This window comes from Geotrypetes seraphini, chromosome 2 (assembly GCF_902459505.1).
Source record: "Geotrypetes seraphini chromosome 2, aGeoSer1.1, whole genome shotgun sequence".
NCBI classification, from domain to species: Eukaryota; Metazoa; Chordata; class Amphibia; order Gymnophiona; family Dermophiidae; genus Geotrypetes; species Geotrypetes seraphini.
The window spans coordinates 498,969,633-498,987,091 of record NC_047085.1 but is presented as its reverse complement, the minus strand read 5'-3'; the positions used below and the strand labels follow the sequence as shown (position 1 = coordinate 498,987,091).

The 17,459-nt window shown below is 44.7% G+C and overlaps 1 protein-coding gene across 1 annotated transcript in view; it reads right to left on the bottom strand.

Annotated features, from left to right (window-relative positions):
* The window catches only part of LOC117354948 (SCO-spondin-like), a 441,431-nt gene extending 434,230 nt beyond the window's left edge, over window positions 1–7,201 (bottom strand). Inside the window, 1 exon segment of the mRNA XM_033932909.1 lies at window positions 7,146–7,201. Coding sequence (XP_033788800.1) covers window positions 7,146–7,201 — 56 coding nt within the window.
* Window positions 7,202–17,459: the final 10,258 nt, after the last annotated feature.

The following is a 17,459-nucleotide window of genomic DNA, read 5'->3' as shown; positions in this document are numbered from 1 at the left end:
ACATTTCTTACCCCCATTTGGCACTGGCACCGGCACCAACACACAGGACATGCCGGTGCCGGAAGATCTGCCTCCTTCGCGCTGGGCCTTGAGCATCTGCGCATGCTCAAGGCCTTCAGGTTCCCATTCTCTCTGGGGACCTAAACCAGGTGCTCGATCCGGCATTAGACAGAACAAGGCCGGGTGCATCTCCCCCACATACCATAACTAGGAGTATTCCTTACTTGTGTGATACTTTAGACCTGATTGATTCCTGCAATCTCCTACACTCTACTGAGAGAGATTATACCCCTCAATCTCGGGCCCATCATACCTTTTCCAGAATTGATTATATATTGACTTCTAAGGCTTATCTATCTCAGGTCCATTCTTCTGTGGTGGGTCCGCCCTCCCTGTCTGATCATTGTCCAGTTTGGGTCGATTTGCTTAGAACTGATGGTTCCCCAGTGATGTGGACAGTTGGAAGTTTCCTTCCTATTGGGCTAAAAACCCAGATTTCATTCAATATTTAATTAAAAAGTGGGAGGACTATGAGTCTTTTAACTCTTCCCATAAGGATACCCCTTTACTATTCTGGAAAGCGGCGAAAGCAGTACTCCGGGGAGAGATAATTTCCTACATGTTGGCCCAGAGAAAACGATTGTCTCAGGGTATACTACAGTTGGAGGGGAAATGTAGGCGACTCAAACACATATATATTACTCATCCTTCCCCTCAATCGAGGGAGGCCTGGGTGGCGGCTCAGGCGTCCTTGAACACTCTACTTCACGAGCGCACCCAAAAGTATCTTTATTACACTATATTTCATTATTATAAATATGGCAATAAGCCGGGGCGCCTTTTAGCGACGTTGACAAAACCTAAGAGGCCTAACCATTATATTCCTCGGCTCTGGCTTCCTTCTGGGGGGGGGGGGGGGGTTTGACTACTACACCAGAGATAGTAGAGGGTTTTTTCCAATATTATAGAGATTTTTATTCTTTGAGGGAGAGTTCTGGGGGCCCGGATGTAAGTGATTGCTTGGCGGATGCAGGGGTCCTTCGCCTGTCATCTCCTACCCGCCAACAATTAAATCGTTCCATTCAGGCGAAAGAGATCCAAGTAGCAGTAACTCAACTCAAAAATTGTACTTCCCCGGGTCCTGATGGATTTTCCCCAAAGTTTTATAAGATTTTGTTTCCGTCCTTATGTGGTCCCTTGGAGGCATACTTTTCTGCGGCCCTTGCGTCTGATGGATTTCCTCCTGGAGCAAATCATGCTTATATTACTTTAATACCTAAACTGGGGAAGTCTGACCTAGACATTAAGAACATAAGAAGTTGCCACCACTGGGTCAGACCAGGGGTCCAAGTCCTATCGCCCTATATCATTGATAAATGTTGATCTTAAGATTCTGGATAAGATTTTGGCCAACCGGTTAGCGCTCTTATTCCCTGCATTGATTGTCCCTGAGCAGGTGGGTTTCGTGAAACATCGCCATTCTGTTTTAAATGTTCGTTGGCTGCTCACTGCTGTGCAGCGCACTCAAGATGCTGCTCTTAAGGGGGTCTTGGTTGGCCTAGATGCTGCTACGGCCTTTGAAGAATATTAACCTCCATTAAGGGTGCACAACTCAAACAAATGGTATTAGAGCCCACCAGGGAAAAGGCAATACTGGACCTGGTACTCACAAATGGAGACAGTGTCTCAGAAGTATCAGTGGGAGAGACGCTGGCCTCCAGTGACCACAACATGGTATGGATCAACCTCAGGAAAGGCTTCTCTAAAACAAACACAGCAACGAGGGTCCTCAAATTTAGGGGCGTAGACTTCGACCACATGAGAGACTTTGTCCATCAGGAGATGCAAAACCATGCAGAAACTGACAATCCGGAAACTATGTGGTCAAATCTGAAATCCATCCTGAACGAAGCATCTAGCTGCTACATAAATACAGTAAGCAAACGCCGGAGAAACAAAAAACCACAATGGTTCAGTAAGGAAATTTCGGACCTCATTAAAAAGAAAAAAGAAGCATTTATCACCTACAAACATCTTAGGAAAAGGGAGGTAAAAGAAGACTATCTGGCCAGATCTAAGGCTGTCAAAAAGGCAGTCAGGGAAGCCAAACTTCGAACAGAGGAAGATCTAGCATGGAACATTAAAAAAGGGGACAAATCCTTTTTCAAGTACATTAGCGACAGGAAGAGAAACAAAGATGGGATAGAACGCCTTAGGCAATCAGATGGAAACTACGCAGAATCTGATACTACCAAGGCAGAACTGCTAAACGAATACTTCTGCTCAGTATTCACCTGTGAAGCACCGGGAGCTGGTCCACAACTACAGATAAGAGACAGCCAAAATGACCTGTTTTATGATTACGAGTTTACACCCAGTAGCGTCTACCACAAACTCTCAAGACTCAAAGTAGACAAAGCCATGGGACCTGACAATCTACACCCCAGGGTACTCAGAGAGCTGAGTGAAGTTCTGGCTGAACCACTATCCGTGCTCTTCAATCTTTCCATGCGCACGGGAAAAGTACCCCTAGACTGGAAAACAGCTAACGTAATTCCACTCCACAAAAAGGGCTGCAGAACAGAGACAGAAAATTACAGACCGGTGAGTCTTACATCCATAGTGTGCAAACTCATGGAAACACTGATCAAACAGAAACTCGACAAAATTCTAGACAAAGAAAATTTACGTGATCCACACCAACACGGATTTACCAGGGGAAGGTCTTGCCAATCAAATCTGATTGACTTCTTTGACTGGGTGACCAGTCATCTGGATGCCGGGGAGTCCCTGGACGTGATATATTTGGACTTCAGCAAAGCTTTTGATAGCGTTCCACACCGCAGGCTGTTGAACAAACTAAAATCGATGGGATTAGGGGATACATTCACTACATGGATAAGGGATTGGCTAGATGGTAGGCTTCAAAGAGTGATGGTAAACGGTACCCCCTCCAAAACGTCAGCAGTGACAAGTGGAGTACCTCAGGGCTCCGTCTTAGGGCCGATTCTATTCAATTTATTCATAGGAGATTTGACCAAAGGGCTTAGAGGAAAAGTATCACTGTTTGCCGACGACGCCAAACTATGCAACATAGTAGACAAAAGCAGTGTGCCTGACTTTATGACGCAGGACCTACGGCAGCTGGAACAGTGGTCATCAACTTGGCAGCTAGGCTTCAATGCTAAAAAATGTAAAGTAATGCACCTAGGCAAAAAAAATCCACACAGAACTTACACACTAAATGGTGAAACCTTGTCCAGGACCACGGTGGAACGTGATTTAGGAGTGATCATTAGCAATGATATGAAGGCTGCCAATCATGTGGAGAAGGCTTCGTCCAAGGCAAGACAAATGATGGGCTGCATCCGTAGGGGTTTTGTCAGCAGAAAACCTGAAGTCATAATGCCACTATACAGATCCATGGTGAGACCTCATCTCGAGTATTGTGTTCAAGTCTGGAAACCACACTACCGGAAAGATGTGTTGAGAATTGAGTCGGTTCAGCGAATGGCTACCAGGATGGTCTTGGGGCTCAGGGATCTCACGTACGAAGAAAGGCTAAAAAAACTGCGGATGTACTCACTGGAGGAGCGAAGAGAGAGGGGGGACATGATTGAGACCTTTAAGTATATCACGGGGTGTATAGAGGTGAAAGATGATATCTTCAGTCTTACAGGGCCCTCGGTAACCAGAGGACACTCGCTGAAAATCAGGGGAGGGAAACTTCAAGGTGATGCTAGAAAGTACTTCTTCACCGAAAGGGTGGTCGATCATTGGAACGAGCTGCCTCAGCAGGTGATTGAGGCCAACAGCGTGTCAGATTTTAAGAGAAAATGGGATATTCACGTGGGATCTATAGGGGAGTAAAAGTCGGGGAGTGGGTCATTGGTATGGGCAGACTCGATGGGCTATGGCCCTTTTCTGCCGTCAATTTCTATGTTTCTATGTTTCGATCTTTTTTGGGTGCTCCAATACATGGGCATCTCCGGATGGTATCTAGATATGGTTCGGTTGTTGTATACAAATCCTACAGCCTGTGTCCTGGTCAATGGCAGTCGCACATCCTCCTTTATGATTGCGAGGGGCACCAGGCAGGGGAGTCCTTTATCACCCCTTCTGTTTCTCCTTTACCTTGATCCCTTTTTGCGCACTCTGCAGAGGGATGCTGACTTGCAGGGTCTGCCGGAGGGCGATTCGCAATTGCGGGTATTGACGTTTGCGGATGACCTCCTGTTGACCCTTGGGAATCCACAGAGATCTGTCGCTCGAGCTCTGGAGCTTCTTGATGAGTTCCAGTCTGGTGTTAAATAAACAGAAATCATTGGTATTGGCTTTATCTCCAGATGTACAAAGTACCTGGCAGGGTCCTTTTCCTCTGGTCTGGGCCCAGGGACAGTTGAAATATCTGGGCATTCAGGTTTCTCCGGATCTTTCTCAGCTTTATCATTTGAACATTGTCCCTTTACTGACCGCCACCAAACAAAAATTGCACAACTGGCAGGTTTACCCTCTTTCTCTCATGGGGAAGATTGCACTGTATAATATGGTTTTGGTACCACAGTGGCTTTATGTCTTTCAGAAGTTACCAATACTCCTTTCTACTAAACATGATAAGGAGTTGAGTACATGTCTCCGACGTTATTTGTGGAATGGGAAGAAGGCGAGATTATCCCTGCCTGCTTTGCAAAGACCTAGTGACCAGGGTGGACTGGGACTGCGCAGCTTGAAGATGTTGTGTTTCGGGGAACGGGTCATTTTTCTGCTACAAGCCAAGAATTGTTTCTCTGTGGACCATATCATTTCAGCTATTTACTTCACGTGAAGCGTTTGCCTCCAAGGACATCCTCTGCTAGAGATTTATTTTTGATGCCCTTGCGTCAAGTCTGGAAGACTTTGCGCCAAAGGATGCATATCCCATTCAATGTGACCCCTTATTTACCATTACAGGGAAATGGTGACTTTGTTCCAGGGATGGCAGGTGGTGGCAGCAGTGTGGAAGGCTGCTTCTTCTCAATACATATTTCAACTTGTCCACTCTAATGGAACTTTATACTCTTTGGAAGACCTCATTAGGGAGCATGGCTGGACAGCTCAACATTGGCTCCCTTAAGCTCAGCTTTCTTACTATGTTCGTTCCTTGCCACAAGACTGTCTTACAGATAGACGAATGGAAACTCTTTCTGAAGCTTTATGTTTGTCAGCCCAGACGTTGATTCCTTTACGATATCATTATTGTCACCTGCAGGAATCTTTAGGTGATATGCCTTACGCTCATTATGCGAATCAATGGACTTTGGACTTACCTTGCGAGGTTACGGATCAAATGATACAGAGAGGACTTTGTCAAGTGGCAAAATTGACTTCTAGAGTGACTTTGATAGAACTGAATTACAAATTCCTGTTACGCCTCTACAGGTCTCCGGCGTACTTGTTTCAAGCTTCCCTCTGTACTTCTGCTGATTGCCTTAAGTGTAATCAGCAGAAGCACAGTGTAAGTGTAATCCATACTTATGTATACGGATACAAACCTTTTGGCAGCAGGTCCATCAGCACATTATGGTCATGTGGAACCACACATATGTTTTTGGTCCGCTCAGTTTGTTCACTGTAGATTCTTTGCCGAGAACCTCTCCGAAGGGTTTCAGGGGCTTTTTGGAAAGAGCAATTTTACTGGGCAAGAAAGTGATTCTTCATTGCTGGATATCTTCTGATTCTCCGACTTTGGCTCATTAGCTGATGATAGAATTGGCATCCATGGAATGCCTTCGAGTACCTTCTCTGGATACACCGCAGGGGCGTGCGTTTTGTTCTTGTTGGGAACCCTTTTGGACCACTCTGACACCTAGAGCCCGCAGTCATTTGTTGAATGTTTAACTTTTTCTGTTAGTGACACACTGGAATGGGGATTGTGGATTGATCTTGGTTGGTTTTGTGTGGTTTTTGGGAGGGGGGAGGTGACTGGGTGAGACTCAGCATATCATGCTGAAATGTGACACTGTGCTTTGTACACTGTGGTATTCTGTATTTGTTTGGTTCTTTTTGAAACTTAATAAAATATATTATTAAAAAAAAAAAAAAAAAAGATGGAGTCGGTCCAAAGGAAGGCTACTAAAATGGTTTGTGGTCTTCGTCTAAAGGCGATTGGGGACAGACTAAAATATCTCAGTCTGTATACTTTTGAAGAAAGGCAGGAGAGGGGAGATATGATAGAGATATTTACTTATGTGATGTAAATACGCATGAGGGGAGTCTCTTTCATATGAAAGGAAGCTCTGGAATGAGAGGGCCTAGGATAAAGTTAAGAGGTGATAGGCTCAGGAGTAATCTAAAGAAATACTTTTTTACGGAAAGGGTGATAGATGCGTGGAACAATTTTCCGGAAGAGGTGGTGGAGACCAAGACAGTGTCTTAATTCAAGAGTGCATGGGAGAGGCATGTAGGATCTCTTAGGAAGGGGAGGAGATACAGATGGGCAGACTGGGTGGGCCATTTGGCCTTTATCTGCCGTCATGTTTCTATATTTCTAAGTTGTACACATAGCTTTATAGTAGTAGATTTACATTAGATTACTATAAATACTTATAGATCGCTAATATACCCCCAGGAGGAATTCAATGGCATTTACAGATTAAGAAGAGACTGGTCATATCCGGAAGTACAATCTTATATTAGGGATGAAGACATCATGTTATCTGTTATGTTTGGTGAGATCCTTATTAGGGATATAAGATTTCAGAACCTATATTTAAAGGCGGCATTTCGCTTGAACGAGATATTTTGCAAACAGATAGGTTTTCATGTCCTTTCGGAAGCTTTTGTAGGAGGGAGAAGGTCTTAGTTGTGTTGAGACTAGATGGGTCGTGGCCCTTATCTACCGTCTATTTCTATGTTTCTATGAGAGAGAGTTCCACCATTTTGCCGCTAGATATAGAAAAGTTAAAGAATGAATTTAGGTACATACATACAGTAAGTCCTTCTGAATATATGCACAAAGTTATACATAAAACTTTACCTGGCTATCTTGTCCACTCACTAACTGTTCAAATAGTAGGAACCCATCATAACATCTTATACTCGCACAGCAAGCTTGAAGAAAGAGAAAATGAGGCCCAGTCTACTCCAGAGGGGCAGGGTATACTTACCCATCAGTGAATGCCAGCTTCACCCAGAGGGGCAGCAAGAGAAGTGTCTTTCTCATTGTTCCTCAGCAAACCCGAGGCTTCCCCCACCAAGGACTCGGATTGTTCCTGTCAAAAGCACACAGGTGAAATTAACAGGTGGGAAACAAGTTAGCTCTGATTTTCAGCTGTGCTCATTTAGGCCCAAGGTGTCCCTCCTTGAAGAAGACCAGATCTTCATGATACGTGGAAGTCTATCTGCACTGTCGGGGAGTTTAAGAAAGCCTCATCCCCAGTCTTTTGTATGGAAATCCCCCGCAACTCTCCTCCCCTTCTCTAGCTAAACAGAGGTGCAGGAAAGTCCCCTGAATGAAAGCAGACACTGCAGTTGAGTAGCCATGGTGGTGTACAGTGTTCTCAGCCACATCTAATCTAATCTAATCTTTCTATTTGTACGTCGCTCATACCTATACAGGCTCAAGGCGAGTGTAAAGAGAGGTAAGAGGGGAGAGAAAGAGGAGGGAGAAGAGGTGGATAGGTAAGAGGGAGAGGAAGAGAGAGAAAAAGAGGGGAGAGAGGAGGAAGGGAAAGGGAGAGAAGAGAGGGTAAAGGAGATTAAGTATCGAACAGATGTGTTTTCAGTTTTCTTTGGAAGATGATGTGGCAAGGTTCAGTTCTGGTCTTTTCTGTAAGGCCATTCCAAGTTTTGACTCCTAGGAAGGTAAGCATGGAGTGGAAAACTCGTTTAGAGTGAAGATCTTTAGTGGATGGGAGCATATCACCCTGAGTGTAAATCAGGAATACTGTGGATTGTCCTGTTCCCCAGTAGAAACTGCAGTGAAATAAAGTTCAATATATATCAGGTTCAAAACCCGACTTGCTACCTCAGGATCCTCCCATCCATATCCACTCCTAATTCCCTTAACCCTAGAATCCATATTGTACATTATCATTATTAAACAAATTACCAGAGCATCCAACTCACTAAGCTTCCTCCTTCAACTTAAACGACCATCCAGTCTGTAACACCCAAACAAATGTATTCCTCATGTATGTTGAACCAAACTCTCTTTGTGAATGCTTTAAGACAGGGGTCCACAACCACGAGGCTGCGGACCAGTATCAGATCGTGGGCTGTGCCAAACCGGGCCGCACAGAAATTTTTATTTTATATACATTACAGGCAGTCCCCAGGTTCTGGCCGGCTCCCTCCTCCCAGCTGCACTTCTCTTCAGAAAGCTGCAAACAGTGGCTCCTACATGCTGCCTGTGGCTTCCCTCGAGGCTTCCAGGTCAGCCATGGGCCGCCTGTAGGAACCACAGCCATGGCTTTGTGAAGAGACGCGCGGCTGAGAGGAGGGAGTTGGCCAGAACAGGTAAACACACAAGGGAGGGAGGCAGAAACTTGGAACACAGAATAGAGGGAGGGAATGACGAAGAGGGGTGCATTGGGACATGAGAAAGAGGAGGTGCATTGGGACACAGAAGGAAAGGAGGAAACACATACTTCGGATAGAGAATGGAAAGAAGGAAGGAAGGGGGGCATGAACTTGGGACACAGAATGGGGGGAGGGAAGCATGAACTTGGAACATAGGATGGAAGAATGGAGGGAGTAAGGGAAAGGGATGCTGAGGTGGGGGAGGGAATAGAAAGGGAGAATTGTTAGGCATGGGGGTCTGAGTGAGTGAGAGAGAAAGAGAGAGAGATAGTGCATATGGGGAAATGAAGAAAGAGGAGAATTGTTGAGCGTAGGGATAGGACCATCTAGTTCATTATGGTGAGTTGTATTAATATATTGTACAGTATATATTACAATGTAATAATAATAGAAATAAAGTGCATAATATAAAATGTAATAATTACATTTACATTATATATGTAATAATTAGATTTTATATTATGCACTTTATTGATTATGCGTTTTAATCCCTCCCCCCCCTCCCCTCCCCTAAGTCCATGGAAAAATTGTCATGTATGAAACCGGTCTCTGGTGCAAAAAAGGTTCAGGACCGCTGCTTTAAGACGATCAAACTGTATGTGAAACTCACATCTCTCTTTGATTGCTAATTTAGAATGAACAACTGTATTAGACGAATATCACTGTAGCCCGTACTGCCTTAGTTTTCTGTATCGTGTTCAATTAATATATATGTTACCTTGTGTTCTGAGCTTCCTGGGGAGGAAAATGAATTAAATAAATCAATATAACCTGCAGCCGGACCATATTTATTGAAACTTACAGTATAAGACATCTTCTGCCCCGTTTAACCTAACACAGCACTGCACGGTTCGCTAGCAGTTCCGTCTCCTCTGTCACTTAGGAAGGAATCGAGAATGACGCATTCCTCCATTTTGGAGGGATTCAGTGCCATAGACCACCGTCCAAACTCTAGGGAGTAATGAATAATCCCTCCCCGCACCCCCTACAGTGAAGTCTAGAGAAAGCAATGCGAGTCCCCCCCTTCTTCTGAAAGTATGTGCACGTTGGTTTAGGGGTTCAAGCTCACCAGGGACAGACCGAAGCAGCCCTGTGCCTCTGCTTAGCCCATTGCATGGACGGACTTACAGACACTACTGTGTCGGTGGTGTGATTTTTATGTGGTATTCTATTGACTTGGGTTGATCAATTTAGCTTTTTCAATATTGATCGCCCGTTACGGGTTACTTCATTATCTGTATTCCCTTCGGTAGGAGGTTGCATTTATAAGAGGTTTTGACAACGATCATTCGCTTTTCAGGCAGCTAGCCGGAATGACGAACTTCGGAAATTGTTATCGTTATCATCTTCATCTTTGCATTTTAGAAGATTGTTGAACTCATCTCCGTTTCTTAGATTTCTAGGAAATTGATGGTCTTGGTAACACGTGTGGATTGTTTTCAGTGAGTTGTGTAGATCGCTGTTATTGTACAGTTTCTCTTATTATTTTCTAGACACCGCATTGAACTGAAAGGTATTTGCGGTCTAGAAATGGAAATGGAACTACACAGCTCTTAGAAAACGACCAGCAATAATGCCCTGACTTTTCTCAGGGTGGCTGAAATGGTGCGGTGGCCGTGTCAGTCCACTTTCCAAGGTAGTATAAAGAAATAAAACAAAGGAAATACAGTGAGACCTTTTTTATTGGACTAACTAACTACTAACAGCAATGTAAGAACATAAGAATAGCCTTACTGGGTCAGACCAATGGTCCATGAAGCCCGTTCTCGTGGTGGCCAATCCGGGTCACTAGTACCTGGCCAAAACCCAAGGTGTAGCAACATTCCATGCTACCAATACAGGGCAAACAGTGGCTTCCCCATGTCTTTATCAATAACAGACTATGGACTTTTCCTCCAGGAACTTGTCCAAACCTTTCTTAAAACCAGCTACACTATCCGCTCTTACCACATCCTCTGGCAACCTAGAACAATACCAGACTTTGCAGTCTACGGCCCAGAAATATCAAAGAAGAGATAAGTTAATCTAATTTTTTAATGAGTATAACTAATGGGCAGACTAGATGGACCGTTCAAGTCTTTATCTGCCGTCATTTACTATGTTATGTTGCTATATTAACTCAATGCATTTTATGATGAGCTTTCGAAGGTAACCCTTCTTCTTCAGATCAGAAATAAAAAGCAAATGTTGACAGATATCATAAAAGCATTTCGGGGATAGGAAGAGGGAGGGGTGGCAGGGTGGGCAGGAGACAGAGAGGTGGCAGAACAGTTTTAAATGTCTTTATAGTGGGAAAGAAAGCCCAGATCTCTGTTAAGTTCTGTCTGGTAGGTGTCAAAATATCTTATCATTTTGATTTCAAAGGTTTCGTTTTGATTTCTCAGGGTGGCCGGAACCATTGCCCCTCATGGTCAGCCACCACAGAACCCACTCAACCAAAACCTGACAAGTTAGGACCATGGGTATGAAATGTCTCTTACCTGGAGGGTCCTCAGTTGGTCATAAACACCTAGATTGTCTCCCAGTCCCTCCGCAACCATTCCGTAGCTACCACATCTGTTATTTTTCTCGTTCTCTCTCTGCCTTCCACCTTGTAAAGTGTAGCAGCCTCTGGAGAGGGGCATTTTATAAGCGGGCTTGTGGGGGGGGGGGGAGGGAGGCAGGAGATTTGCTGGAGCCTGCAACATCTGAGCATCCCTTCATTGGACAATCCCCCTCATGAGCACAGCTGCTGGGCCAGGGTATTAGCATGCTCTGTTCAGATGGCAACTGGAGAGTGGATCAGGTGGGGAGCAATGTGTGCCCAGCCCCCCCCCCAAGAAAATCTTTATGCCCTTTCACCTCCCTCAGCATGTTGGTCTAAAGGGATTAGAGGAAACAGGTTACACCCAGGGCCTGTCCTGTTGTCCAGAGCAGGATGCACAGCAGATTGTTTCCACAGGAAGGAGAGAGAGACTTAGGTTCTGGATGGGCCAGAAAGAGTGGGCCAGGGCTTCTGAACCATTGCTGCCGTGCCAATGAAGACCACGTCCAGGGAACAAATCCGAACAACGATGAGAAAAGAAGACACTTTGCAAGGAGTCACGTTTCAAGATATTAAGAGCATCCAAGCCCTGAGGAGCTGGCGATTTCTGAATTACAGAACAGCAGGTGTTTTTCCAATTCAGTTGAATTTTACTTTTTTAAGTGACAAACTCTTCACCGTTACTTGTATTTTATTCTGGTTTATGATGAAAATCTTTACTTATTTATACATTTTTCTATACCATTCTCCCAGGGGAGCTCAGAACAATTGACATGAATTTATTCAGGTACTCAATCATTTTTCCCTGTCTGTCCCGGTGAGCTCACTCTGGGGCGATGGGGGGGATTAAGTGACTTGCCCAAGGTCACAAGGAGCAGCGTGGGTTTGAACCCACAAACTCAGGGAGCTAAGGCTGTCGCTTTAACCACTGCGCCACTCTAGAATCAAAATAAAGCAAAAGTGAGCCAAGTGCAGGACAATCAAGCCATGGTGACATCACTGATGAGGTTGGCTCTTAGGCATTGGTGGAATGAGGCATTATGATGTCACAATACCAGCTCTAGTTATCAGAGGCTGAAACTTTTCACACTATTTATTTATTCAGTTTTCTATACCGTTCTCCCAGGGGAGTTCAGAACAGTTGACATGAATTTATTCAGGTACTCAAGCATTTTCCCTGTCTGTCCTGGTAGGCTCACACTCTATCTAATGTACCTGGGGCATTAGGGGGATTAAGTGACATTCCCAGGGTCATAAGGAGCAGCGTGGGTTTGAACCCACAACCTCAGGGTGCTGAGGCTGTAGTTCAGTGTATGTGCCTCCTGAGATTTGAGGTGTGCCATGAGACACTGGGGAGGAGGAGAGGCACCGACTGACTGCCTACAGGACGTGACTCACAGCGAAAGGCATATCCTGTAGGCAATCAGCTGACACCTTCTCCATGCATCTTCCCTGCCAGCACCCCCCACTGGTGGTTCAGGGCCCATCTGGAGGGCCATCGCGCATGGGTCGACATACTGATATCATGTATCTGTGTGACATCATCACGTCAACGTCGGCGCACTTCTGGACGCCTCGAGCCGCAGCCACTACGTTTGCTGTGCCACTCCTCGACAACTTTTGCAGGCCATTGCTTTAGCTTTAACCACGATGCCACACTTCTGTTTGTCCTACTGACAAATGGGAGAGGGGAAGGCCTGTCTGAATCTAAACTAAACTAAACCTTAAGTTTATATACCGCATCCTCTCCATAGAGATGGAGCTCGGCACGGTTTACACGGTTTACAGGAACTTTAATATAAGGAAGGAAAACCAGTGATTATAAAGAGGGTAGCGAGATTGACATTTTTGAGAATAGCCAAGTGTTCAGACGTTTAAATAAGGGCTCCTTTTACTAAGCTGCGTTAGGGCTTTAATGCGTGGAATAGCGCTCGCTAAATTGCCACGCGCACTAGACCTTAACGCCAGCATTGAGCTGGCGTTAGTTCTAGCCACGTGGCGCTAAAATGCGTGCGCTATAAACGCTAACGCAGCTTAGTAAAAGGAGCCCTAAATACGCTTAACTAAAGAGAAGAAGGAAAAAAAGGTATATTTTCTAATTCCAGAGGCTGAGTTTGTGATGGCTCCAGTTTCTAGCTTTTAATAATCATAAGAACTTTATTCTTTTACTAGTCGTTAAGCCCGTTACATTAACGGGTGCTAGAATTTATGTCTCTCTGTATTTTTCTTTCTGTCTCTTTCCTCCCTCCATTTCCCTGTGTAGCGCTGTCTCTGCTTTCTTCCTCAGTCTGCACTCTCAAGCTGTAACATTACTGCTTAGCTTTTTCTCCCTGCAAGCATCTCTGCTCTCTTTCTCATCCCCAGTCTCTTTGCTCTTTTTCTCTTCTTGCAGGGGTCTCTGCTCTCCTTTCTCTATATGTTCCTGATTCCTGCAAACTTCTGTTTTCTCTGTATGCTCTTGATCCTGTGTTTCCCTGTAGGTGTCTTTTTTTTTTATTCCTTCTTCATGTATGGTTGATTTATTAAAAGTTTTTTTATTTTTCCTATTTGTTGCATGCCTGTCTCCTTGGCCGCTGTATGTTTCTAATTTTTTGCTTTGTGTGTTTGTTTGTGTTTTTTTGCTGATACCGCCATAACCAAAAGTTCTAGGCGGTTTACACTAAAAAGAGCTGGACAATCAACGAAATACAATAATACAGTAAAAAAAATACAAATATTTGTTAAATAGAATTTCAATAATAAAACTCATTAAGGGCTCCTTAAACAAAGGTTCGCTAGGGCCTTAACATGCGCAATAGCCACTAGCGCCTGGATACAATTGGACTAGGAGAAACATTAACATAGAAACATAGAGTTTGACGGCAGAAACAAGTCTGCCCACACAATAACCCTCCCTCCCACAAGTCTACTCAAGACAACCCCCCACCCCCACCTGAATTATCCATCTTTTAAGCAAAACTCTGTGGTACCCCCCACCTGTTGGTCCCATCGACACTTGAAGTCAAGCACGCTACTGGCCTCGACCACCTGGCGAGGAAGACTATTCCATCGAGCGATCACCCGTTCGGTGAAGACGTATTTCCTGGTGTCGCCATGGAATCTACCCCCCTTATGTTTTAACGGATGCCCTCTTGTCGATGTGGGACCCTTCAGAAAAAAGATTTCTTCCTCCACTTCAATGCGACCCGTGATGTATTTGAATGTTTCTATCATGTCCCCCCTTTCTCTGCGCTCCTCGAGAGAATATAAGCGCAGTCTGGTAAGATGTTCTTCGTATGGGATGTCTTTAAATCCTGAAACCATCCTAGTGGCTGCATGGGTTAGAGACTGGCTCAGTGGTAGACTTCAGAGGGTGGTGGTACATGGTACTCCCTCAGAAACGTCGGAAGTGACCAGTGGAGTGCCGCAGGGCTCGGTCTTGGGTCCGATACTATTTAATATCTTTGTAGAAGACCTGCCCCAAGGACTTCGAGGTAAGATTACATTATTTGCCGATGACGCTAAGCTATGCAACGTAGTGGACAGCGCAACCGTGCCCGACACTATGAGGCAGGACCTACTTTTACTGGAAAAATGGTCAAATACTTGGCAACTGAGTTTTAACGCCAAAAAGTGTAAGGTTATGCACCTTGGTAGCGGTAACCCCTGCAAAACATACACCCTGAATGGTGAAACCTTAACAAGAACTGTCGCAGAACGGGATCTGGGTGTAATCATTAGTGAAGATATGAAGACTACCAATCAAGTGGAGAAAGCTTCAACCAAGGCTAGACAGATGCTGGGTTGCATCCGAAGAAGTTTTGTCAGCCGAAAGCCTGAAGTTATAATGCCGTTGTACAGGTTCATGGTGAGACCTCATCTGGAGTACTGTGTTCAGTATTGGAGGCCACATTATCAAAAGGATGTGAAGAGAATGGAATTGGTTCAGCGAATGGCCACTAAGATGGTCTCAGGACTCAAGGATCTCCCATATGAAGGTAAGCAGGCTGCAGTTATATTCTCTCGAGGAACGCAGAGAGAGGGGAGACATGATAGAGACGTTCAAATATCTTACAGGCCGTGCTGAGGTGGAGGAAGATATCTTTTTCCTTACAGGTCTCACGGCAACAAGAGGACATCCGCTCAAACTCAAGGGTGGGAGACTTCATGGCGACATCAGGAAGTACTTCTTCACCGAAAGGGTGGTTGATCGATGGAATGGTCTTCCATGTCAGGTAGTTGAAGCCAGCAACGTGCTCGACTTCAAGAAACGATGGGATAAACATGTGGGTTCACTCCGGGGAAATGCTTAGGGGAGGGTTCTTTTAGGGGGAGGGTTCTGTGAGTGGGCAGACTTGTTGAGCCGTCAGCCCTTTTCTAAACTAAACTAAACTAAGCCTTAGGTTTATATACCGCATCTTCTCCACTGCCGTGATACTCTATGTATTCTATGTATTTTCGGCTACCGTACGCTATAGCGCGTGGTAATTTTGTGTGTATGCTAAAAACCTTAGCGCACCTTTGTAAAAGGAGCCCTAAGTAATAAACTTATCGAACAAAGTGGTCTTAATTAATTTCCAAAAACTGCAATAGGATAACATAGCTTGCTGAATACATTTACCTAACCAAGATTGTTGCCTACCAGCTTGAAATGCTAGGGTCCTATCGAAGAAGGTCTTACATCTACACCCATTAATTTTTGGATAAGCAAATAACTAGAAGTTTCTAGTTTCTCTTGATGGTCTTGATAATTATTACATTACAGATTTCTATTCCGCCATTACCTTTCGGTTCAAAGCGGATTACAAAAAGAGTTATGGAAGAAGGGTTACAACGTTAGATCAGAGAAGGTTTCCAAGAGAGGGAAAAGTAGGATCTGGGGTTAGGGAGGGGATGGTAAGAGGAGGGTTAAGCTTTATCATGGTATTAAGCTTTATTAAGGGATTTCTTGAAGAGTATAGTTTTTATTTCAATTATATTGAAAGCTCTGTCTGAGTGTGATGGCCTGCAAGTCGGTGCTTTCAAACTTCCCTCACCCATTGTCCCATCACAGAATAGAGACAACACAGACACCAAGAATTCAGGCTTCACAATCACACCACAGAAAACAGATAAAAGGACAGGTGGTAGTATTTCCACATAGACTGTGCATTTATTTATTTTTAGCATTTATATACCACTTTTGGCCATTCAGGTACTCAAGAATTTTCCCTATCTGTCCTGATGGGCTCACACGCTACCCCTGGCCAGGTAAGAGCTTTGCTGTCCCCTTCAGGAGTCAGAAGGCAGAATGCTGCCATAGAAACTGATGGATACTTGATTCCCTCTTTGATGTATAGGGCAATAGCCCCACCTTTTTTACCTACTCTGTGTCTGCGGTATAGCTTGTTTCCCGGTAGCACAGTGTCCCAGACGTTTTCCTCGTTCCACCATGTTTCCGTGATGCCGACGATGTCAAGGTTATCTTTTTTTTGTGCCATAGCTTCTAATTCTCCCATCTTATTCCTTAGGCTCCTTGTGTTCAAGGCTTGTGTGGTTAAGGTAGAGCTTACAGGAATGGGGCAGGGACAGGGACAAAACTCACGGGACGGGACTCATGGGAACAGGACAGGGACATTGAATACCTGCGGGGACGGGGACAAATTTGTCCTTCTCTCAACAGTTCTCTCCTCCTGTTCTTCCACTCTGGTCATCGGGCGAGTGCCTCCTATCCGTACCCTGCTCCTCCACCGCCTACTCCAGACTTCATCCCTTCGATCTTGCTGCCTGAGTCTTTACATCAGGCACCATCTCTAGCAGTATTCAAATCCAAGCTAAAAGCCCACTTTTTTGATGCTTTCAACTCACCATAAAATTAACTATGTCCATCCTAACGTTCTCTGCAAGAAACTCCCCAACCCCACTATACTTCCTGCCTGTCTGTCCAAATTAGATTGTAAGCTCTTATGAGCAGGGACAGTCCGTTGCATGTTGAAAGTACAGCGCTGCGTACGCTTTTCAACGCTATAGAAATGATAAATGGTAGTAGTAGCTACTGAATTCAGTGATTAAAAAAAACCTGCATAAATTGCTTTTGGATTTAAGTGAACTACCGTTAAATGACATCATTTGTGTCTTGTCTGCCTTTGATGTGGCAACAAGAGTCTTGTCTGCTGATCAGACTCCCACCATCTGCAACGTCCTTCCATCATGTGCCCAGCTGCTTAAGCATCTTACTGTTACTGCAACAGATTCATCCATCGTTGCTGGCATCAAGGAGCATTTCCAACATTTAATAGGCACTTATCTTCCTGTTCATCCACTTCACAGTTTAGGTTCTCCTCTACGCCAATGGCTGAAAGACAATCCAATTACCTTCCCAGATGATGTAAAAACATAGGCAACTGAATCTTTGGGA